Source organism: Lates calcarifer, linkage group LG8, assembly GCF_001640805.2.
Source record: "Lates calcarifer isolate ASB-BC8 linkage group LG8, TLL_Latcal_v3, whole genome shotgun sequence".
Lineage (NCBI taxonomy): Eukaryota > Metazoa > Chordata > Actinopteri > Centropomidae > Lates > Lates calcarifer.
The window spans coordinates 4,168,190-4,194,460 of NC_066840.1; the positions used below are offsets into that span (position 1 = coordinate 4,168,190).

At 38.3% G+C, this 26,271-nt stretch overlaps 1 protein-coding gene across 1 annotated transcript in view; it reads left to right on the forward strand.

Moving 5' to 3' along the window:
* The window catches only part of LOC108878932 (AF4/FMR2 family, member 2), a 115,216-nt gene that overhangs the window by 22,898 nt on the left and 66,047 nt on the right, over positions 1-26,271 (forward strand). Inside the window, exons 2-3 of the mRNA XM_018670006.2 lie at positions 18,353-18,473; positions 24,690-25,350. Coding sequence (XP_018525522.2) covers positions 18,353-18,473; positions 24,690-25,350 — 782 coding nt within the window. The remainder of the gene's footprint in view (positions 1-18,352; positions 18,474-24,689; positions 25,351-26,271) is intronic.

Sequence of the window (26,271 nt, forward strand, 5' to 3'; positions counted from 1 at the left end):
TGTTTTAATAATGATTTAATCTAGGCTGTCTTTTAAGCTACCCACTGTGTATTTAAATTGTGTGCTCTATTAATATTAATTTTAGATTTATATTAGAATTCAATAATGCAATATGCCTTAACATGTTTTTTTTTTCATATTAAGCCAAATATATATTTTAAGGCCAGAAGTAGCAATTACTAAATACTCAACACATTAATAGGCATGGCAGCTGAAAAACAATCTTAAAGGTGCATTAGTAATTCTTTTATATTACAGTTGATCAAATGATTTTGTGTTATGTGACATGTGCTGCACTTAGTGATGAACCCACAGAGAATATCAGTTAACTCAGCTGCATAGCTCATTGTTTTGGTTTTATTGCCTTAACATTAACATTGCATTAACTTTAATGTGTTGGTACAGCTTCTCTTCTCTCACCTGTTTTTCACCACAGCATGAAGCGTTTTTTTTTTTTTTTTCCTGTGTTGACCAGAAACACAACATCAAATAAACACTAATGCTGCTCTTTGCCTGATGGATATGTAATCAACATCATAACAACTTTATAAGGTGATAATATATGTGTCTGTTGCACTGTCCAATTGTGGCCAAAAAAATTAATGCAGGTTTAATCCTTAGCACTTTGAAAAAAATGGAAAATCAATCATTCATATCTTATCTTGATAGATAAGATATGATCTATGGTGATGAGATGATATGATCTACCTAATTAATAAAGAGAAGTAAAGGGAAGTTTAATAATTAAGGGCACAATTCTAGGTACTTGTATTTTTTATTTTTTTTATTTTTTTTTTAAACTGTGTGCGATAGACCTGAGCAGAATACTGACTCCTTAAAGACATCACAGATCTCTTAGTTTAGAGAAGTTAAAAATACCAGGTTTTATTCACTCAGTTTGTGAAAAGTCTCAGACTCCTCAGGTTTGCATGAAGATTGAAATAGATAGAATAGAATCTAATATAAAGCTGAATTTATTTATTTATTTTTTAAAGAAGGAAATAGGCTTCTGCAGCTTTTGTTTTTCAGCAAGTCACATTTAATGACTTTACTCAACTTAAATGTCACTAATGAACATAGGTTTATTGACTCTGACTTATTGTAATGTTACTTGTGCATATGTTTATATTTATATTAAAATATTGATTTACCAATAGATGAAAAATAGTGATTTGAGTGTCATGGTTTGAGTAGCACAAATGAATGTAAACATATTTCCTCTGAGTAGGTGAGTGACACATTGATTTTGGATTACCAGATATACTAATTAAGTATGTGAAATGGTATTAAGTGTCACACAGATATCGCTTTAGAGTCCAGTGACAGTAAGAACCACAGAACAAAGCCACAGCATGGTGAGCTTGTACATGGTGAGTCAGTCTACAGTATGTCACACACTGCTGCCATGTAATGTGCGTGTGTGGTGAGACGCTGTTATTACAATTTCCCAAAATGAGTGAATGCTATTTCACATAGTTGGCATACATGTAAGGCTACAGAGTAGTGTGCAGCGATTACAGCCAAGACCAAATGGCTCGAGGTAAAATCTCTGTGGTACAGACACCAAGCGGCTGTTAACCCTTCATGTGCCGAGGCTGGATAATTGGCTGGAAAAGCCTTTGTCTGAGAGAGAGAAGGGTGTGTGTGTGTGTGTGTGTGTGTGTGGTGGTGGTGGTGGTGGTTTGGGGGGTGGTGGTGTGGAGGCATGTTTGCAGTGTGTCTGTGTGTGTGTGTGTGTGTGTGTGTGTGTGTGTTTGCGCGCGCGTGTGTGTCCTTGGGGGTCTCTCTATCCATCTTTCTCGCTCTCACTCTCTGGTCCGGAGCTTGTTACCATAGCAACATTGAAGAAGAGGTAATGCTGCCGGAGTCCCAAAAATTGTATTATCTTTTTCAGACACACACACTCACAAACATGTGCACGCACACACACACACATGCTGCTCCTTCATTCTGTCTTGCACATATACAAACTGGCAGGCAGTAGTGAATATGTGTGTATCTGTGTGTATGTGTGTTTATCTGTGTGTGTCCGGTACAGCTTGTTCATGCTGGCAGGCAAAAGCATAGAGACAGAGACACACACATGCACAAAGAAAGAGAGAAGGAAAAGCAGGACAGGCGGAGTGTTGCAGCAGAGTAGACGAGGTCATGTAAGAACAGCAGGATAGTTTATTTATGCTACTGAAGGAAGATAATTGGCTTTTACTCATTTATTATTTCTCGTGTTTTCTCTAGCTGTCAGCTTATTGTACAACAGGTAGTTCTGGCTTTGCAAGGTGCCACGAATCACAGTTTGCTGGCTTATGACAGCTCTGCAAAAAAATTAATAATTCTTATTAATTTTAGTGTAGTTTGTTCTGTTTTAGTGTGGTGCATTAGTGCATAATGGTATTTTACAGATTACAGATTTTATGATGCATGGGAATAGATTTACATTTATGTGCCATTGTTTAACATCTTAAAATGTAACTGCTCCCATGCTACAAAATTAGAATGATTTGAAATTGCAAAAATACCTTTACTCTTATTAGGGTTCATATTAGCTTTGCAAAGAGATTTAAGTCTGTATAACAACCACTGAGAATCAATTGATGGAGCAATGATCCTGAACCAATGGAAACTATGGAGAGCGGTTAGGTATTTAGATGATTTAGACACTCAAGCCAAACTGTGGCTTTGTCCAAAATCACTCCCTCATTCACTCATTCAACACTCTCTTTGTAATAGACACTTGTTTACTCTGTAGTGGGCAGTAAAATGAGATTTTGGCATCTTCACTGAGAAGCATGTAACCTAATTTCCCAAGATTCAGTTGAGTTTTTTGTTTTACAGCTACACTAATCAGCGTTAACAATGGGGGGGGAAAAAGTGGCTGAGTAATTTGAAAGGTGTTGCTCACATTAACAAACCCTAGCATCTTTCTGCTCATTGTTTTGGATTTGATTCAGTCTCACCAATCTCATCAGCCCTGTCTCCATCTGCAGCAGACAGCTGTTGTCAGTGAAGAAGCTCTGATAAACCCATTGTACACTAACTGCCTTGTTCCAAACAGAAGATAGACACTGTTACAGACTAGCTGGTGAACATAGTGCAGCATTCAGCAGTTATAGAGCCAGATATTTTCTTCAGGAGTTAGTGGAGACCAAGGCAGAGCTAAAAGGAGAGTGAAGATTGGATATATGTTTTCCAGTTTGTCAGACACACAACAGAATTAGAATACACTGTCTGTGCAGAGCTTCAAGGCAGACTGGATGCTACAGTGAGTTGCTATCGAAAGTCACAAGACAGGCCAGCTAACATAGGGCTCTGTAGTGATAGCAAAAACTTACATGTTGCACCTTTAAAACTTTGCCATTACAGTCATCATCCAGTGGTTACCCAGAGGGTTTTGTCTCCCTCCAGTTAGGTCTGATGTTGGTTGTCTGATAGTCTCCTTTAAGAGTAAAACTCTCTACTGTCATGTCTATTTCAAATGACATCCAACTTGCCACACCATAACAAGCAAAGCAAAACTGTGGTCAGGCATTGCAAAGCATAAAGGTTTTGCTTTCTAAAATTCTGATTCAGTATCTTCAAGCTTCGAGGATACACTTCAGAATCAGTAATATTGATCCATTATGAAAACATCAGACAAGCTGCAGTGTTTCATCCATAATATCAGAGGTTAATGTTTCTGACTTAGGGTGATATAACGTCAATAGTAACTCAATTTTTGGTTCCACCTCTGATATATTTTTTTTTACTTGTGCCTGAGCCGAAGGCAAAACCACACATCCACGCAGGCGCACACACGTACACACACACACACACACACAAAATGTATGTATGCATCTATGTGGACATGTACACACATGTAAATGAGCTAAATTAAAGCATGAGGATTACACGGCTGTCTTTTCAATTACATTTTCAGAGTCACATAATTCCTTAACTGTGAGCAGCAGCGGAAGCACAGGAATTGTCACCGGTGCATTATAGAAGTGATGGGGACACTGTCAGAGGATCCCAGCAGCGCTGACAAGCATGTGACATCAGCGATAATGTCTGAGACAGAGATCATAAGCATGATAATGGCTGTGATTACATTAGTAAAGCTATTATGTTCTAGATGACAGATCTCATTAACATATAAACAGGCTTAAACACTGCATTCACCGTGGAAATTAACAGGCCCACACACACACACACACGGGTAAGAATGTATATATGTAAGTGAAGGAGATTATAGTACAAGGATTATATGATACAGATATTAACAAACATAATGTCATCAGATATGGAGACACACACACACACTCATACACATACACAATGTTGGGTAAATTACTTGAAAACTGTAATCAATTACTCATTACATATAACTAATAAAAATAATTACTTACTTAACTATTACTCAGCAGCAGATGTATGTTACATCAGTCATCATTTTACTTTGATTAGTCAGGTGTCAGCCCCGAACACCTCTAAATCCTCCACACTCCCTCACCGATTCTTTTGTCTTTAACACATGTAGACAGAAAACAGGACAGGTAGTCATACAATGTGGAGGGATTTACTGACCATCAACAGCTAGCTTAGCCTCAGTGACTGCACATAGCTCTTCTAAAGTCTTGACCCCTGAAAGAAGGTAATACACCCAACTCTATAAAAAAAAAAAAAGAGGACTCCCTCTTCAATATGCGTACATTTGCCACATCAGCCAGCCAAGAACACACCAAACACAACAATTTTGGAATTACCCAGAGTCATATTTCTTCGTCTTCTTTTCATAGAGGTTATAGCCTACCCTGAACACTATTACAGAAAAAAGTAATCACATTACCGTAACGTGTTACTATGTAATGCATTACTGCCCAACACTGCTCACATATAGTGCATACTGGACATCTACACACCTACATGTTAACACACACAAACAGGCAAAGTTCATGTTAACCTAATCTAAATTTAATTCCCCCAAAATTACCTATTTTTTTTTCCCTCTGAGTCATTTTCTGGAAGTCGTGCAGACACACACACACACACACACACACACACACACACAGTGTTTATGTTCCTGTGAGTACAGGGATGGTCTCTAATCTTTCTCTGTCTCTTCCTGCCCTTATGATAAACTGCCTGTCTAACATTGTTTTCTTATCGCTCTGTGTGTGTGTGTGTGTGTGTGTGTGTGTGTGTGCGTGTGTCTGAAGGCTCGTAGCATGGATGCGTGCGGGTTTGTGCAACTGTGTGCCAAGTGTGTATGAGTGCATGAACACCTCCTAATGAGTGTTTTTGGTGAGGGATACTGTGTGTGTGTGTGTGTGTGTGTTTGTATGTGTGTGCGTGCGTGTGTGTGTGTGTGTGTGTGTTTGTTTTAGCCAGACTATGTCTCCAGAGCTTGGCTCTCAGAGCATTCAGAGGCAAACATTAACGTCACCAGATGCCTCGGTCTGACTCTCCCTCTCTGTGTCCCCTGTCCTCCCCCCTCTTCAGCCTCCCTCTCTCCATCTTTTGTCCTTTTCTCTCAACCTGTTATCTGATCATTTGCTCTCTCTCTGTCTCTCTGTCTCTGTCTCTCTTTCTCTCTCTCCTGCTATGATTTCACAGAATACAGGATGTAGTTAAGTGTGTTCATTCATTATCTAATTAACTAATTTACCCGGCACTAATTCTTTCTCATCAGCTAATAGTCTGTAGATTAACTATGATGTGTGTGTGTGGAGGAGGAAGGGGGGGCGTTTGCTTTTTGAGCGTGTTTTAAATTATTAACCCCTCATTATCAGGTGAAAGTCAGAACATAAAGAAAGCCCTTATCACAGATCTGGCTAATCAGGGAATAATAAGTTTTCCTTTCAAAAGTAAACAGTCTTCACACCATCATTTATGATTTTGTGCCATTTGTTGTGTTGACAGCTGGAGAAATGACCTGTAGCCATTCAGCATAAACACACTCCTGTGAAATAATTGCCATGACACATTTTAATGTTAGGAACAGTGTCATTGTTGCCTCTGCACACTCATTTTCCCCCAGTGATAAACGTCATGCTTTTTTTTTTTTGTGTGTGTGTGCAGTTTGGAAGTCACTGGGCCCGCTGCCACATGAAAACACCCTTCAGGCAGACTGGGGAGTTACACATCAAAGGCAGAGCGAAAAGAAATCTTGAAATCTGATGATGGGAAGCAGCCCTCTGTAGCGTCAAAACATTAGCACTGCCGGGTGTAATCAGAGTTCACTGACAGCCTGTGAGGAAATCAGGGTGAAGGCAGGAGAGAAGGAGTTCACAGAACACTTTAGCAGCAATGCTAATTTACTGATAAGTATTTTGGTAATTCAGTGAAATCAGTAAGTTAAATAACTGTTTTTGATCTTTAAAGCTGAGTGTTTTGCACACTGATCACGTATCCAAACACAGCAGAAGCAGGTTAAAACCATATTTACAACGATTACTATGATCTATTAGAGCTACAAGTAACAGTTTTTTATTACTACTAATTAATCTCTTGAGTCACTGTTTAGTTTCCAAAACACTAGAAGTATATTGGACAGTAAAAGACCAAAACCTCAAGATATCGTATGATATGTCATAAAATGATACAGTAGAATTAGACAAGCAGCAAATGCTTTCAACTGAGAAGCTGGAAACAGTGAATGTTTAGGGAGTGTTTAAAAATGATTAGAGGTGGGGGGGCAGAGGAAGGGCAGGGTTACGTATTCTGTTTGTTTAAGGGAAGATAGTTTGGTATTTTTGTTGGCCAGCAATGAGGGATCTTTTATTTTTCTAATCATATGTTTTGTTGTTCTTCCCTTGTTGAGTTTATTGAAAGGCAGCCTGAAATTGGTCTGATATGACATTTAAACATTTGATGTCACATAAATGAAGCCACGGTATCATGTGATCTAATTCAGATTTATTTTATCTAAACTCAGCTACATAATTTTAAAAGCACCCTGTGGAGTTTTTGGCCACTAGTAGCGCCACAGAAGGTGGGTTAGTGTTTTATTTGGATCACACTAACATAAAGACGCAGGCAATGACATACACATTCCTAATTTCTAAGGTTTGACGCTGTTCATGGTAACACTACAAAGAAATTTAGCAATTCCCCATCAAAGACAGGGTTATGAATGATTGAAAAATATCTTTCAAAATGAGCTCACATGTCAGCATGTGGGCGTTGAAATTTTATTCAAAGGTCAAGTCAAAGGCATGGGTCACTGTAAATATTTATGATTTGGGGGAGGGTCTTTTTTAAAAGTTTAAACATTTGGTTCAGCCCACTGTCAGGCCGAGACTTAAAGGCAGGACTCAGATGCAGAGATGACGTAAATAAAACAGACTTTATTAACAACTAAGGTTCTCGCACTGAGTGACAAAGAAACAGAGGCTATAAAATTATCCTTAGGGCAGATAAGAAAACAAAAACAAAAAGTCACTCTCAAGAGGAGGAAAAAACAAATGAACGGAGGCTAATAAAGTTAGAACAAATCAAAATCACTCACAGAGGAGGCAAACAAAAGGCTATGAAAAGATTTAACAAAAAACGCTCTAACAGGAGGAAAACCAGAAAAGCTCTAAATAAAACTCTCTCCTAAAAAACGGAGGACCTAAGATAGCTATGAACATAAACGAGTAAAACAAAATCGCTCCAAAAGGAGGAAAACAAACAACTAGGAAAGTACTCTAAGGCTAAGGCGAGAAACTAAGATATCAAAATTTACAAACAAAAAATCACTCTTACAGAGGAACCATGGCTTACTGGAGGCAACACTGTGGCTGTGGATACAAGGCTGGAGGTGAGCCAGGTGAACGGACGAAGACACTCTGGCAAAAGACACAGGAGACACAGACTATTTAAACACACAGAGGTAATGGGAAACAGGTGGAGACAATGAGTAATCAGGACACACAGGTGACACATGAGGAAGGGCAAGTGCTCTGAAACGAGAGGAGAGTGAATCCTTCAAAATAAAACAGGAAATGACAAGACCAAAATCCCAAGACAAGACAAACCTCACCGCTGTGTGACACCCACCTCCCCACACTAATCATTTTCATACAGTCCCTTAACATTTGCAGCCTTGGTTTTCCAACAAACTAATTAAAAACAGAAGAAAAATGTTCCTCTGATGGGCGTTAAACTCCTCTAGCAACTAAGTTATAAGTAATTTTACATGTGGATCATTTTCAACAAATTTAAGATTTTTGGAAATGTATTTTCTAGAGTGTAATAATTGTGACTAGTACCCATACCTGACCTGTTGAATGCATGCACTGTCTAAAACCCAACAATCTCACTACAGCCCTCAAATAAATAGTACAAATATGGTCTAATAATAAAACAGGAACATTCACCTTAGTTGACTGTAATATGTGTATCTGCAAATGCACTGACGTCAGAGAGGATGATAAAAATGTGCAAACTGAATGTTAGTTCATTAATGTTACCAGTCATCTGAGTAAAATGTTTACATGTTCAGCTCGAGCTGCTGACTGACTGACAATGACCAGTTGCTGTCTTCCCACACAAATTACACAACTTCAAGTGAAACTGACATGTTGTGAATTATTATCAAGTACCACAGTGATAAAAAGGTAAACTCTATTCTACCTTACTGCATTTTCTTTTCCATTCATTTTTTTCAATTTATTTATTTTCACAAAACTGTGAAAATGCTTCCCTGCCTTTCATCTGGCCATTATTCAGCAGCACCTAATTAATAAAAGGAAGTACATGTTCCATTATTAATGAAAACAGTATGAATCTTCACACCTTAGCTGTGAATTATCACACATCTCTGACAATGTTCTGCTTGAATTCTGAAAGAAGAATAGGTCATCATCACTGAAATGCGACTGGATCAAAATGAAAAAAACTCTTTGGAGAAAATCTAACCACTTTCTGCCTTCTACCCTTAGAAAACTGTGAGAACACACCTTTCATATACACCTTGGACATATTAAAGCCAGGTAATTCAAATTGTTGTTTTAAGAGGCCATGTCATCAAAAATATGATCATTCTACCAAGAGCAGTGAGAGGCCATTGCAGACATTTACAATGAATTCTGGGATGTGACGGCCAGAGTGAGATGAGATGAGATGGCGTGAGAACGGCCTCTAGAGTCACTAGAGTCTGTGTTTGCTCTGACAATGATTCTACTCCAAAGTGTTTGCACTCGGAAATGTGCCTAAGTGGCCTGTTTTCATTGTATCACACACACCACACTTCAACATCTCACTCTCTGTCTGTCTGTCTCTCTCTCTCTCTCTCTCTCTCTTTCACTCTTATCCTTTGTTTCACTGGGCTCCAAAAGCCATTATGTTAGAGTACCTACGACAATAGAGAGACATAATTTAATACATGCTCACACACACACTTTATGGCACTGTGCAAAGATAATGGTATTCTCTCGTCTCCCATGTTGCAAAGCCATTGAAGAAATGGTAACTTGTTGTAAATGTGACACTGCAGACCACACACTCAGATGTAAATGATTCCTTCTTTATTGATTTTAAAGAACCCTCTCTAATTGCGACCTCCTCTAGTTAATGGATGCCCTCCTCAGGTTTTAAAATCCTATTTTTGTTCCCCTCACTTTTATAGTTATAGAACTGAACAGCCACCATAATCCATGAGTGAAGATCTGAGTTGATAGAAATGTTCTTAAACACTTCTTAAATCTGACTTCCCTTCAGTCATTACTGTGCACTCAAAGCAGTGTGCTACATGAGCAGCAGGGAGTGCTTTTCACTCTTCTTTTACCCTGGATCTTGCTTCTCAGGCTACGTAAAGGCTGCCCTGCCTCATTGTTGAATCTTGTTGGTGCAGCCTAAAAGCAATACCTGCAGACAGAACTCAGGGCTGAAGAAAGATTCCATTAATTAAAAAAATAATTTAATTAATATTTTAAGTCATAGTAAATATGGGCCTAAAAAGACACTGGGACTGAGCATCAGTCAAAATAATATAATAAAGTTTCTCTGCACTCCTCTATAGTAAAGCTACAAATTCAACATCAGAAAGGATTAGATATTGATAAAGGAAAATTATTTTTAAGCAGGGCTCCAACACAGGAGTATACTTAACCAATTTTATCATAATTGTTATTTACTCTCAGGGCTTGACATTAACTTTCTTACTCACCGGCCACTGTGGCTACTGGTTTTCCAAAGTTACTAGTCACTCAGTATTTTCTCTATCTTTAAGTTTGTAGTTAGGAAATTAAAGTTGACTGTGGTGTGCTACAACTGACTAAATCTGCAACCTTCTTTAATGTAAAACCACTGCTAAGACCCAAATCAAGACTAGGTGAATATTCAGCTCTGAAAAGCTCCTTTAACATGAAAACCAAAAAGAGTATGTTATTTAGTAACCAACAAACCTACCCAAAAATAACACACAGAAACAAATATTTTTTTATGTATTTTTTTATTTTTTTTTTCTTTAATTATTAAACTTCAATGTGTAACTTCCAAAATCAACCAAACACATATCTTTGTGTGTTTTTAATACAGGTTTCTTCACTGTGACAGGGTGTTCAGACAGAGGGTAAAGTGAATTTTAGCCTTATGTTACTCATGGAAAATTAAACCCTTACATTAAACAGAACCCTTGTCATCTTGACTGAGTAAATTCACATCCATCAGCATCTTTGCATTGACTTTGTATGCCTCTAAAATTCACTTCTCTGAGCTCAGACTCCACTAATTGACTTTTATACTCTACAGAAATGAATGTAAATCAATATCTTTCTGGAACGGAGCAGAGAACACATCCAAAAATCTAAAAGCCAGCAGCACAGTTTGTCAGGTGGTTGGTTGTACTGTATAATTTATGGATTTATAGTAAATTGGCTCTAACTGGTACGATCCTTTAAAACCTGATCACAGTTTTACTTGCAGCACTGCTTAAATTTAGCCTCAGATGGTTTTTGTCTTGAGCAGATTTGAGATCACTGTTTAAGTGCAAACAAGTACAAACAAAAGACAAGAAATAAATACAAGGAAATATGTACATATGTAAATGAGAGAACTCTGTTACATACCTGTGATTTCTATATGTCTGTGTGTCATCGTTATCTTGCTTTTGAAGTGACACACGCATAAAAACACAAAGCAGCAGAGTCCTATCTTATACCTGCTCTGTCCTCGCTCTCAGTCTATTTATCTATCCATCAGTGTCAAATACACAGGTTTGTGTGATATGCATGAAAACAAAGCCGGAAGGTAACAACGTGTTTGAAGTCTGTATCTCATTATAATACCTGCTCCTCATGTCAAACACACACAAAGACACAAAGCAGTAATTTCTGATATCCTCCTTCTTACTATCCATCCACATACAGAAACCTAAAAGCTGTATATTTTCATACTGATGGCATTCTGGATCTTCTTCTTCTCCTCTGTCTATCCAGGAATGCCTGCTGATATTTCTCTGATGTCTAATGCTGTCTGAATGAACACACAAACCAGAAAACACACACACGCGCGCGCACAAAATGCGTCGTTGAACTGACACTTCAAACAAAGCTTTTGTCTGCTGCCTGACAGCTATTCCTCTCTCCTTCCCCCTCTCCTCCTCTTCCTCCTCCTCTCATTATCCCCCTCACTTCTCCCTGTCATTCCAAAACACTCGTTCTACCCCCTCATCCCCTCGCTCTCTCCCACACACACGTTGCAAGCGCATTCAAGGGTTTATTCCTAATTGAGCTGCCTGGTTAAATGCAGGTTAAATAAAATACAAAGATTGAAAATATGAGGGGCTTTTTATAATACCACTTGAGCTAAAGGTATAATAATCAGTGGCATTTCTTTTCTAGAAGCAATAGATTAATAAAATGATTTATTTTAAAGCAAATTGTCATAATGACTCCATTACTGGTAGAGGTGTCACTAATAAAAGCGTGGGTTAAAATCTGAAGTAAAATAAAAACAGAATCTCTCATCAGTTTTACCATCATGTTTGACAGTTTTGAGGAAATGAAAAAAAAAAACTCCATTGTGTTCACTGACAGGGATTTTACACTTTCTGGAACAAAAACTCCAGCACTTGAAGGAGACACGTTACAGAGCTCAATTTATTTTACTCTAAGACCTCATCGGGCAAACTGCTGAGTTATTTTGTTTTCAAAAATCTATTATTTTTGCTGGCTGTACTGGATTTACCCAGTCTTAACTAGGTGAAGAGAGGATGGTGAGCTCATTTCAATTCAAGACCCTTGGTGTCAAGAAATTGACCATTTATAGCTAAGGTTTTTACAGGACAGGATGTCTGCTGAGAGAGCTAATCTCCTGTAATACACACGTACATGAACATTAAATCAGTTATATACTGAAAATATAACATGTAAGGAAGAGGTTATGGTGCTGGGGGAAGTTGCAGTAAATGGTGTTGGCATGAGGAAATTAGCAGAGAAATGCTAAAGGCTGCCTATACAGCTACATGAATATGATTGTAGTCCATTGTATAAGCCTGTGGCTTCTTGACCTCTCCTGTCATATCAGTTTTATTTCTATTATCTGGTTTTATGTGGTTTGCATAAGTGCAAATTAAGGAGGTAGAAACAGAAGGATTTAACTACTGTACCTGCTTGGTCATGTGAAAATTTGGTATGTGGTGTGAAAACACCTTCATTCTTAATGACACATGGCGAGGGTTGAATACCATTTATCTGCTTCAGTGTATTTGCAATGCTGGTTCACTGTCACACAGTCATGACTTACTGGGACACTTGAATGGAACAGTACCATCATTACTTTTATTAGTAACACCTGTGCTTATTACAAGTTAAAGCAGCAGGTTAAACTGTCTGCTGGGAAATTGGCTGAGGACAGTATGCAGCATTTAAACAGAAAAGAGTCCATTTAGCTCAGCCAGTCACTGTCCACTGTTTCAAATGAATCTAATAAAGCTACATTTATAGCAAATAGTGTTTTGTTTACAAAGCAACATTTTGAATACAAGATAAATTTTGACTGACATATATACTACAGTTAAAACATTTTTCATCTCATGGAAAAATGATCTAGACCACAGCTGAAAAATGCCAGAGTAGAGCGTATATAAAGTGTGGAAAAGCTGATTGCAAATGACTGAAATGTACAGAGAGCTTTGCCTAAAATGTCTCGATGGCTTCAAATGAGTTAAAACATATTTCCAAGCGGCTGCCTTGAACTGTTCTGACAGTAATTCCCATAAGACACAAATGCAGCATGAGTCCACAAAGTCAGGCTCCAGTAGTTTTTCAATGAAGCAGCTCCAGAAACTCTCTTGATGACATATGCAGGCTGGAGCCTTTCTTCTCACCAACGACAGAACAAAACTTCCAACATGTTCAACTCAATCCACTGACCAGCCTCAACATCTGGCTCCAGCTGCGCGATGTGCTGGAAACTTTCAGTTTTTACTGGCATTAAATATTAGGGTTTTACGTTATACACCATAAATAAATATAACAAATAAAACCAAATGCCATGATATCAGCACACCTCCTTACAATGTTTAGCATTAGAATGTGCAGTATCACTTGTTTTTAAAGGCAACCCTGTCATTTGCACTGTTTATTTAAACTAATCTGTTACCACTTGCAGATGCAATACTTCATTTTCCCCATGATTTCCTGTGATTTCCATCAAGGCAGGGAAGCTGTATTTCCACTGGACAGCTGCCAGAGCCTGCTGAGTTGCAGGTTCAGTGCCTTGCTAAAGGGCACTGCAGCAGCATGTGTTGAGCAGAGAAGAGAGTGATACTGAAACACTGAGCAGTGAAAGTGAATGAGAGGGTGATGAGGCTGTGTTAGAGACATTGGTGTGTGTGTCTGTGTGTGTGCGTTTAGTTATCAGGGGAGCACAGCATAGCTCTGCTGAGATTAAATTCCCAGAGCTTACTCTGGCTATCAGCATTACTTCAGGACACACACACACACACACACACACACACTAACATGCACACAGAAGGAAAGCAGAGTGGTAGGAAAGAAAGCTGCCACTGCTACATTTTCATTCACAGAAAATATCAACATCGACAGTATGCCCAGTGCTGATACCACCACTGCTATTAATCCTCACCAATCCATCCATCTGTCCATCATCTTCCTCTTCTTTTCATTCTTTCTATCTTTTTTATTTGGAAAAGTGAGTGTTTTACAATTATCAGCAGAGCAGACAAACTAACAGACCCAGCTGCCACCTCTGTTTCATCAACAAGATAAATCAAAAACTGAATATGAAGATCAAAACATAGATAAAATCTGAATATTTGGAGTTCAAAGTCAAACTGAAATGTGACTCAGTAGTTGTCTTGTAACAAAGTCAGCTTCCATGCTGCATGGAACTGAAGTGATTTTTACGAGGGCTGCAACTAATGATACTTACATGATTTATTAATCTGCAGGTTATGTTCTTGATTAATTGAGTAATCAGTTACAGAGCACAAGGGGACATAATTAAATCTCTTTTATTTTTCAAACAAATGGTCTAAAACCCCCAAATATTCAATTTACTAAAATGGAAGACCAAGAAAAGTAGCAAATCCTCATTTGGGAACCTTGAACCATCAATCTAATTAACAGGTCAGCTATCAAAATGGTGGTCCATATATATTTTTTATTTCCATTGACTAATCGACTAATCATTGCAGCTAGATATTGAAAACAATTATGTCTGTCCACACAAATACTGAAGTGGTCGAATTACCAGTCTTATCCAAAAAAGCACAACCCCTGGAGTACACTAATACAAGGGACATTACCATAGCACAAAGGAAAACTCTATTTAAAGCAGTTCTTTAAGTTTATGCTATTGCTACATAACCAACATTAGCATTAACAGCTGTTTACATGCCATGTTTCTTCTACTGATGTCATCACACTAACCAACTAGCCCTGGCCTGTCTTATAACTTTCCAATAGCAACTCATTGTAGCATCCAGACTGTCCTGAAGAAGTAGCACTGCTCGGAGGGTGCATTCTAATCTCTGGTATTGTGAACGCAATGATGGCAATGATGGCAGTCATTTACATTTACAATGTTGAACAAACTAAGCACACAAGCAAAACCAAACACTGACACAGAGTTTCATTGCTTAATAATTTTTTGTTTCAGGTCCACCTTAAATTATTATAATTCTTATAATTATTTTATTATAATGAAGATCAATCAACTTTGGCTTTAGGTGTGTTTCCATCTACCTGCTTTTATGTGCATGTCAAAGTGTGGAAACTTAGACATTTGAAAAGAAATTCAATACATTGCAAAAAAAAGATTTTTTTTTTTTTTTTTTGCTTTTATAAAACCGAAATGTGACACCATTTGACAACCTGCTGGCACTCACAGTGTCAAAGCAGGTAGCTGTACAGTTTCTTACTGACCACAGCGCTATGATTCCAATACCTGTTAAAAAAAAAAAAAAAAGAGTTCAGTGAGGTATAAGGGGAGCTAGTGGCAGGCTAACCTGTGTGTGACAGGTAGTGTTGTAGTGTGTTCCTCCTGCACACTGGAAAATAAATCCTGGATGTGTTAATTACCTCGTCTGACCTGATTCCCTTCATGTGAATGTCTAGTGTGACAGACGGAGACAGAGACAGTGATCTCTGGCATGGGACTGCAGCACTGTGTGTATCTGTGTGTGTGTGTGTACTGTATATGTGTGTGTGTTTGTCGTAGTGACAGCTCTGTCAGTTATCTTTCTGCACTGACAGACAATGCACATGTCAACCAGCAGTCCCAGCACACACAATGATCCCATCTACGTATACTGCTGTAACACACACACACGCACACATGCACACACATATGCACACACACAAACACCTAACCTGTCAGTCATTTTGTCTTGTATTCCCACTGCTCTCTTGTTTTTTGCTCCTCCTTTCTTCCTATTCCACCTTCCTCTCCCCATCCCTCCACTCTGTCTTTCATCATTCTGTTATTTTTCTTTCCTTTTTAAGAAACTGTCTGTTGCCCTGAAACTGGGTCTTTTTTTTTCTTCCCATGGGTCTTCATGATTTTTTTTCTCTTTTCTCTCATTGCTTCTCCACTCTTCTTCCCTCCCACTCACATCTTTCTGATAGATTAAATGTTGAAAGCGAGGTCTGGTAGAGAAAAAGAAAAAAGTCTCTTTTAATTGTGTTGATCGCTAATTACCCGGCCTGTCTCATCTCTCAGCAGTGGACGGGGTAAAACAGGATGCCCTTTCCTGGGTCAGTGGGCCACAGCCTCGTGCATAACTAGCATTCACACACGCTCACACATACGCACACACATTACTTTGTACTTTTGAAATTCAAGCTTGGCTGCCAGCTTGTAGATTTGTCAGTGGAGGCTGGTGACTGAAGAAGTTTAGGAGAGCAGGGTGAACCAGGGTTCACCACCCTCTGTGTTCCCCACAGACCGCTCTCCCTCGCTTCCAGCCATTCCAGTCATTGTTTACTGTCAGCTGTCTCATATTTTAAATGCCACAAGAAACAATCTTGAATCAAATCCACAAGCAATAATTCTGCCCATCGGGACACCATAGTTCATAACAGGAGTGTAGGAATGCTAGAAGATTAAAGGCAAATTTTATTGAGAAGCATCCAATGACACCGTGACAGGACATAAATGCATCTGGCCTTTGCAGCACGGTCTGGTTCAGTGGGTACAGCATGTCATAAACACTGCCTAGATAAGGAGTTCAATTCTCAGTGGGCTCACCTGTGTTAAAACTGAATGCACTCATGAATGAAAGTACCCAGCTAATGGCACATCATATTAGCCTTACTATAAATAGAGAATTTGTAAAAGGTTGCCTTTATGAGCTCTGGCTAATGTTGTAGTTGTAACTGACTATTTATTTCTCATGCTTTGGTTGAGTTTTTTGTGTGTGTTGGCCGCCTACATAGACTGCATATGAATATAATAATTCCTTATTTAATTGATTTGATTTCATTATTTACTGGTGGACATGTTTTTGACTTTGTTGTCATAAATAGCCGCCCCAAATATACTACTTTCTAGAAACCCCTGCACAAAAAACCTGTAGTTAAACATTATGGAAAATATCCACTTACTACAGAGCATTAGCTTATCTTAGCATAAAGCTTGGAAGCAAGGAGAAACAGCTAGCCTAGCTGTGTCCAAATGTGTCTCCCATCTCCTCCATAGCTCACAAACTAACAAGTTGTATCTCATTAGTTTAATCCACATATAAACATACATTTGTGGTTTTAGGGTGAGTCATATGCAGTAACTATTTCCAGTGAAGAGTTGGTGAATAGTGAAATATCCCTGGTACACCACATACTGTAACTCCCCTTAAAACAATGTGTTCAAATTTCTATTTGTTAAAATGTGTTGCAGAGGTACTGCTGAGATATGCTTTTGAGTGAACAACACAACTTGTTTCACTCTGCTTCCAGTCTGTATGCTAAGCTAAGCTAAGCTAATCACCTCACGGCGCCAGCTCCATGCTTAACGCACAGACTAAACCTATAGCACATAGACAATTATTTTCTTCTTTTTTATGGCAAAAGCAGATATACTTTTTGCAGTAAAGTTGTTTGAATCAAACTGTGACCTGCAGATACAAATAGGAAGCTATGGGCATTAGCTTTTAAAAAGTTCTAATTCATATTCATACATGTGAGGAGAGGTCAGTAGTAGCATCAGATGAATATTTTATGGAAGTCTGAAAAACTGGCAGCCTTCTAAGACGAATTTAAGACCACTGGAAATCTTTCAAAATTCCTGAGTAAAAATAACTACTCAAGCCCAGTGCTGAGATGATTCAAAGGGACAGAAAACTTTCCATATATTCTTTTAAACCGTCAGTACACTTTAACATTGCACTCTTAATATGTTCAGTAAGGATGAGATTATCAGGATATTAGTTTCAGAGGAAGACAGCATGCTTGTGTTGGAAGTGAGGTAGATACTGCAATGTATCCTATGTCTAAATATCACTGATATCTAAAACAAAACTGGTTCATTAATCAAGTGCAATATTTTTACCTTCATTACTTATCTGTCAAATTATTGTTTTACAGAATCATCTTTTTTTGTGGTCACTTTGAAACTCATAACAGGATTTGGTTTTTCTCATTTTTATCTCTGTCCTCCTTGTTTATGTGTAATTTGAGGCATTTTTTAAACAGTGCAATTTACCCTGTTATTTTCCTTTACCAGCTGCCTGGCTACTCTAATCACACCGCAGGAAAAGAATCTCAGCCAGTGCTCTTTGCAGTTCCAAAAATGATTTGGTAGCAATACTCATTAAAAACCAGTGGGGGTTTTTTGGTGGCAGGCTATGTGTTGGCCTGAGTGGGGGATTCTAACAAGCTTTTTTTTTGTTTTTTTTGTTTTTGTTTTTTTTTTTGTTTTTTTGCATTTCCAGTCATCTGGAGTCGGAGCGCAGCGCCCTGAAGAGGAGAGAGTGGGAGAGGAGAAATCAGGAGGTCCAACAGGATGAAGACCTGTTTTCAACTGGATTCAACCTGTTTGGAGAGCCTTATAAAGTAAGAGAAACCGATTCATGGGTAGTTAGTAGTTGGAATTTATATATTGTTAAAAATTTTTGGAAACATGCTAACTTACTACATCAAAATTAGAAGTGTTTGTGCATTAAGTGAGCTGGAGCTGGGAGGCTATTATTCACAGCATGTAATTCCACCTAAAACCACAAACTGTCAGCCAAGCTAATGTTAGCTGTTTCCACTTGCTTCTGTACCAAGCTAGGCTATTCACCTCTGGGCTCCAACTGCGCATGAAACAACATAGTAGTCTTCTCATCTCACACTCAGAGAAAATAAGTGTATTTCCTGAAAATATTTAACATTGTAAAAGTTAAACAGCCTATTAAAGTGAGAGATAACTGTTTATCTGTTTAAATTCATGAGCTGAAAGACAAGCTAACAAATCCTGTAAGCTAACATCAGTAAACTGAGACACAACACACAGCTGTTTACAGTCGGACCAAGCTGTGGTTTCTTTACACTGCGTGCTGCTTTCTCTACACAGAGTGCTCTCTCATTGCTGTTTCGGAGACAGTTTTATATTTCGCTGTTAAGTTTTGATTGATCTCTGCAGGAGGAGAAGTGGACATACCTGACACCAGAATTTCATTTGGGCAAATGGAGTGAATTTATGACATTTTAATCAGTGAGGATGGGCTGCTCTCCTCTAAAGCAGCCCTACTTTGTGATTTAGGCTCATATGAAACAATTTTGCCTTATGCAAGCAATCAGTTGAAAGGAATTGTTATTGCCCACCAACAAACATTTTTTTGTGCTATAATTCACTTTAATGCAGTTTTTGTGGCTAATAATGCTAATGATGTCTTATGGATCATTATAGCCTATTATCATCTTTTTTCCCCCTCATGCTCTCCCTCTGACCAGTAGCGTAATAACCATTGAGCATAAGGTCCTGGTCTGTCCTGTTCTGAGGTACTTGAGATGCCATCACTTTGTTTCTTCTTTAGCTGAAAGTGAACTAACCATGCATGAAGTCCATGGCCACTCTCCTGCCCCTGTGTATAAAATTGATTTTGGTTTGTTAACTCTCATTTGCTACCGCCAGGCACTTCAACACTTGGTTATGCCGCCAAGTGTATCGACCTTGGGACAGACTGGCTTTGAATCTTGACAGAATGTGTTTAAGTGCTGCTGTGTCTGAACGCGGAGGACACGAGGGCTTCTCAGTAAGACACTGTTCAAGGTTCAGGGGGCAAGAGAGGTTGTTCTGATAATGAATCTAATCCTAGATGCCTCCATACTCCAACTAATTGTTTCCAACTAATTAATGGTGCTGAGGTGAGGTCAAGATGTGCATGTGTGGGGGGAGAGAACAAGGATGACTGTGGGCTGGACTGTGTTAAGGGTGATATTTCAGACACCACTGCTGCTATTTGAAGGTAGCTTGAGAGAATGATGCATTTTGGTGTCTGTGTTGTGTAGGTTGTTTAGGCAATTACAGTAATTAGATCCACATAAGATCCACTTTTTTGCATTTTTGCAAGTACTGAAAAAGAAAACATTTTTCAGGTGAGCGTCATCAGGTTCGCTAATCAAATGGGAAACAGGTTACAGGTGTCAACAATGCTTTTTCCATATTTTCCCATAGTGTTGGAATGAAACAATCTTTACTTAAAAAAATATTTCTGTAACAAAATATGCCTGCTCCTCGGTGCATCAGTGTCAAGGAGATCTAGTCTAAAGTTATAAAGGTTTCAGATCACAGATTAACCAACAAGCCCAAAAATCTGATGAAGCATTCAGTGTCATCTTTTGAGGCTGAATTTGTACAGAAAGATAATTTCAGTCATCATACACTGTTTAACAATAACATGGAATTATTAAGATTTGCAGTAAATGTACAATTTAGATACAGTCACAAATAATCCAGGATAGACCTTGCCTCTTATAGTTAATGCAAAGTCAGTCTAAAGCTGAGTTTTGGTGTATATCTATCCCCTTTTCCCCTTGAATTCATCCCAAATCTCCAAACAAGAATGTCAATGTCTATAAAACCTTGAATTATTTTCAGTGTGAATATTTTTTCCATCCATTTAAACATTTAATGCTTTTTAAATTTAAGTTTTGAACAACATCTATGGTTAAGGTTAGGGGAAGTTATGGTGAATTAACTGTGAGGGTTAGGCAACTAAACCCCTTTTGTTAGTTGTCTTAGTCATGTGTTAATTGTAGGTCTGTGATGGGAAATTATCTCCAGTCTCTTGCATAATAGTTAGATGTGCTACATGCGCACCTACCACCCCAACCTCCACACCTTTTTTTGGGCTTGCCACATAAAGGACAAAAACTTCCAGCTTTGGTATTTTGATATTGAACATGAATAGTTTAGGTGCACAATTGTCCAATAAGGATGCGATTCATGTTGATAGTGGGTTGATTCTTTCACATCATGCATTCATTTTATCAGACTGAAAAATGCTGCTGTGCAAAGAATTTTAATATCTCCCGTTATTTTCATGGATTTACAATCATTAATTAAACAGGATAACTACAACTGAAGGTTAATATAATTCAGACAACACTTGCAGCAATGATATATCTAAGTGACTGGCAAAGGGGGTAGGGTTGGTGGGTGGTGACTGCATCATTCACAGAGGATAACATGTTTACTGGTTTCATATTCTGGCGCTGTCCAACTAATCTTTTTCCTCCATAGATTTCCACAGTTTATCTCGTGCCTCTGCTAAACTTGAAAAACAGCTTTGGCACATCTTGCTACTTCCTTCTGCTGATTTATTTGCCACACTAACAATTTCTTTTTTTTCTGAAGGTGTTGCTTTTCTTCATACAATTCAGTAGATTTACCAAGGCCTATACACCCTCACTGCACTTTCTCTGTGTCTGAGTGCTGACTGAACTTACTGAACTGCTCCTTTAGAGATCTGTATCAGCTCTTTTTCATTATCACATAGGATTTATAGAACTTTTATCATCCCCACTCTCTCCCCTCTTCATTTTTTTCATTTTTTTCCACCTTTTTCTCTCCATACCTGCGTACTGTATATATCGTGTGTCCGTCACTCTCTGTGTCTGTCTTTCTATCTCCCTCTCTCCAGTGTTCATTTTCTCTGTCAGCTATTAGCTAATCCCTCTTCTAATCCTGTTAAAGAGCGTTATGCTGTTAGCAGCTATTTGGGATGATCTATTCACACACACACTAACACACACACACATACTCACACACACATAGGTATTCATCCTCTCCGTCTCCTCTGTTTTCCATTTTGCCTCTCTGTAAATGTGTTTTCTGTTCCTCTTCAGCCACCAGATCTTTTATTCATGAGCCTGAGATGGAGAAGAGATGGGCTAATTTATTCACAGCTAACTTTGGCTTGCCACGGTGTGTAGTGTTTGTGTGTGTGTGTGTGTGTGTGTGTGTATGTGTGCACACAGAAATTACATCTGTTAAGATTATTTGAATTCAGTTCTCTCCTTTCTTGTATGAATCTTTTGTAAATAAGGCTCGATTCTCGGCACTGTTTTCATTTTTTGGTATTTTCATGGTTTTCCCGCTTAATTAGAGTGTAAAAATGAAGGATATAGTGAAGTGAGACATGGTAGGAGAGATGAATGTTGCTTCCAGTCACGTAGATTTGAGTTGAGGTTTTTGTGGTACACAGTATTTTTTCATCTTAAACCCAGGTCAACCTGTGATTTGTAATCATGGCAGAGATGTTCAGTCGGTGTTCTTAGTCCTGTGCAAATCTGCAGTTTCAAGTAAAAATTCTACCACAAATTACATACCATATTTCATTAAACACAGATGTCTTTTTGGGTTTCTTTCTCCGCCAGACTGAGAAGTACACAGGTTGCACTGAAAATTACTATATATATATTATAAGAGTTTTAAAAGCACATTAGGTACAAATTTAGGAGTCTCATCTGGTTATCGATTCTGTGGTTGTTAAAAACAGTGTTTGAGAGATAAAGCAGAAGTTATGTCGCAGCCACTAGGTAATCCTGAGGATCTGGTCTGTAAATTTGAGTGAAACACAACCCCCCATTATCTTGCACAAATGTGCTGAATGTAACATATGGGGGTGTTAGATCACTTAAATTGCATGAGGTCCCAAAGAAATTCCAGTCCAAAGGGAGTAGGGCTGTAGAGCTGAAACTTTGAGTCGATTAATCAGTAAAAAAATTCATCAGCAACTGTTTATTAATAACATAAAATAAATGTAAAGATGTGTGGGTCTAGGGATAGCATTGTTGATCAGTAGTTGGTTCTGAGTTGATTGGTTAGTCCACCACTGTGGTCCAGACTGAAATGTCTAATATATTTGATAGATTGCTATAAAATTTTGTAAAGAAATTCATGGTCCATTCGTTATCCACTGACTTTTTCTGTAGTACCATCATCAGGCTGCATAATGTTAATTTGTCCTTCATTTTGATTTATGATCAAATGCCTAAAACCAGTGATATTCCCATCAGCCACTGCTGTCCTTTGTGTTTAACTAGCATGCTATTATATGTTAAACTAAGGTGGTAAACATGGTAAACCTGCTAAAAAGCTCCTTATTAACACTGTTAATGTGATCGTGTTAGCATGTTGATGTTAGCCTACAAATGCCTGTAAGAACATCTGCTATTGCTGCTAGCATGACTATAGATGTTAGATCTTTTTTCATTATTTTTGGATTTTTCATAAATTAAACATTTAACGAGTTAATCAAGAAATAATTGGCAGAGTACTGGTATTATATATTCCTGAAGGTTGTGTGACTTACACCAGAAACCAAACCATCAATTTTAGTTCCACCTGGTTTATAAACTACTGAACTGATTTGATCATGAAAAAAGGGAAAACATGATATAGCAGTTATCATCAAATGATACTTAAATTGCCCTCAGTTAGAATTAGAAGTGTCTAACACACACATAAACACATACTTAGAATTCCCCCCACAGCAATAAGACATCTCCATGGATCATTGCCTGTTATTACTGTATTATTTGGTTATTGACAGAATAGCCAAATAATACAGTGTGGAGAAGAAAAACAAAACACACACTGACACTAGGTCTGTGCTTTCTCAATGAGTCAAAAATAGAGAATATATATCAGTCATGTTAATTAACTTATACATTTTTCTACAAACCTACAAGTGAGGTACAAGAGGCTTTTTTTCTATTTGATTATGGTGAAAATGAATACAGTTTGGCAATAGACCCTAACAGCCTCACATAGATCTGCATGATTGGTGTTAAATTCCGCTACAGTCAGTGTTGAAATTATTCATTATTATTATATATAACACTTTGAGAAACATTACCTAAAATTAGTTAATCTCCTACTCCCTATGAAGATAAATTCATTATTCATGAATTCATTAACCTCTCCAAATACCGGCAATTTCACTCTGTCTTGAAAATTAGATAAAGATTCTAATTCACTCCCTCTCATACAGTGTGTTTCAACCTTTAAACCTAGTTTAGCTGCACTTGACACTGTCACAGTACAGGGGTGATTAGCAGAGTGCTAGTTATCAACCACTATGCCTTTATAGCCACAAAATCTATTGTTAAGTTATGTGGAATAAAATTACAGGATCATGTTTCACATTGATCTTATTCAGTGTTTCCATCATTTTTCTGTAATTCATCATGAAATGTCACAATTGAATTATAGGCTGTAGATCTTGCATAATTCACAGGTTGTCATGATTAATAGTAGCAACACAATTTGTTGCATAGATATAGAACTGCTGAAACCATTGCTGATTGCCCTTATCCTTTCAAAAACACTAAATGATCAAATTATTTCAGTTCAGTTACATCATTAAAAGAAACTGCAAGTGACTGACACAAGAGGTACTCAAGCTATTCTGACGAACATCTCAGTGTTACCATGCAGCAGTGGAAGGTGCTACACTGTCATATATCAATAAGGCCCACGCTGTCCTCCAAGCCATGATTGCTTGAGAATATAGGGTCAGGCTAATAATGATTCCTGCTCCATTAATTTTACTGCTCCAGCCTGGACTGGACCCTCTTAAGGGTGGCATGTGTTTAATTAATCATCTTGTCCTGATGTCTGGTCAGTGGTCACCCTCTCCATCTCTCACTGTTCCTCTCTGGATGAATAAAGAGGGCTTTTCATTAAGTGTGAAGAAATGGAAAAATGGAAGACTTAATTAATACTCTTCTCACTCACCATCCCTCCTGTCTTTTTGTTCTCCTCCATTCTCCTTTCAGACTAATAAAGGTGATGCGTTGGCCAGTCGCGTCCAGAACACGCTGGGCTCCTACGAGGAAATGAAAGACCTGTTAACCAGTCATTCCAACCAGAGCCACTTGGTGGGAATCCCCAAAGGCAGCAGCGCAAACAACAACCTGCAAACCCCAACGACTTCAACGACAGAAAGACCCGCCATGGAATCCCAGCTTTTCAGTGAGACCTTAAGAGGAGGAGCAGGTGTGGGAGGAGGAACAGAGGCATGTGGGGACAAGAGGATGGGAAATGCACCCTCTTCGTCTTCCACCTCCATGCAACCTCCAGCTTCAAGCACGTCGTCATCAAGTGCATCAACAATTCCACATCAGAATTCAAAGAAGTCAAGAAGCTCCATGGACTGGTCAAGGGGAGGCCACACACAGAGTACCCAAGGAACAGGCCTCGTTCTGGGGTTAGGACAGAATGGTCAAGGGCAGGCTTCAGGAGCTACCAGTGCGAGAGGGAAAATGTCCTTATTAGAGGAACAGCAAATGCAAAGGCATGAAGAGCTCTTTAGCTCCCTGAAAGATGAACTGGGTCTAAAAGGAGATTCAAGCCCTTCCTCTTCCTCTTCGTCCTCCTCTTCCTCTTCTTCTTCTAGAAGGCACTCTTCCCACCCCTCTAAAACCCTTCCTCTCACAGGTAAATCTTACACAAGAAGGCTTTGGGAAATACACTGATTGTCTTTCATTGTGATAGTTAGATACTCTAAATATAATATAATATAATTTAATTAAGCAATTGGATTAATGTAACAAACAGGTTAGCTTTTTTCCCTGCTTCAGGTCTTCATGCTAAGCTAATAGCACATTTGTGCAATGCCATTTGTGCAATGTTCATTTTTATTCTAAGATGGTTTCCCATGTTCCTGGCCTTGCAGTGACATTATTTAAATAGCCTTAATAAGGTAGTTTTTCATTGTACAGTATTCTGAGCCATTTGTTAACAAATGAAACCAGGTCCAAATAAACAGTGTATGGCTCCTTATGAAGTTGCTGAATCATTTGTACTAGTGTTAATATGGGATTTTATGTTGACATAGCTGCCAGAGGTTGTGACTTTGTAGCTTTTTTATTTGTTGATGCAAGTTGAAGAAATTGCCAATATCTGCATCTCAGAATTACAACTAGGCTGCCATGAACATTTTTCCCCACGTGGTTGTTTGTAATTATGGCCTAAATTAAATTACATGTGCGAGGAATAAGCTAACAGGTTGCTGGTTAGCTTTTTATTGAGGATACAGACATGACAATGGTGTCTTTCTTTTCATTTGACTGTTATCAAGGGAATGAGAATATGAATGAGTGCATTACTGCACAAAATGTGCAGTAAAAGTATTTTGGAATATCTCAGAATGTGGTTGATTAAAAATGGGACTTTTTATATTTTGATATTTATATAAAACAGACTCTATCACCTTTTGGGAGGGATTTCTGAAAATTAACATCTGCTTCCGATGATAACCACATCTTGCGGTTGATTTCTAAACCACCCCACAACCCATAATTTGTTTTGATTGTGATTGGCTCCATCCATCTGCGAGAGGGATTTTTTGGCATTCAA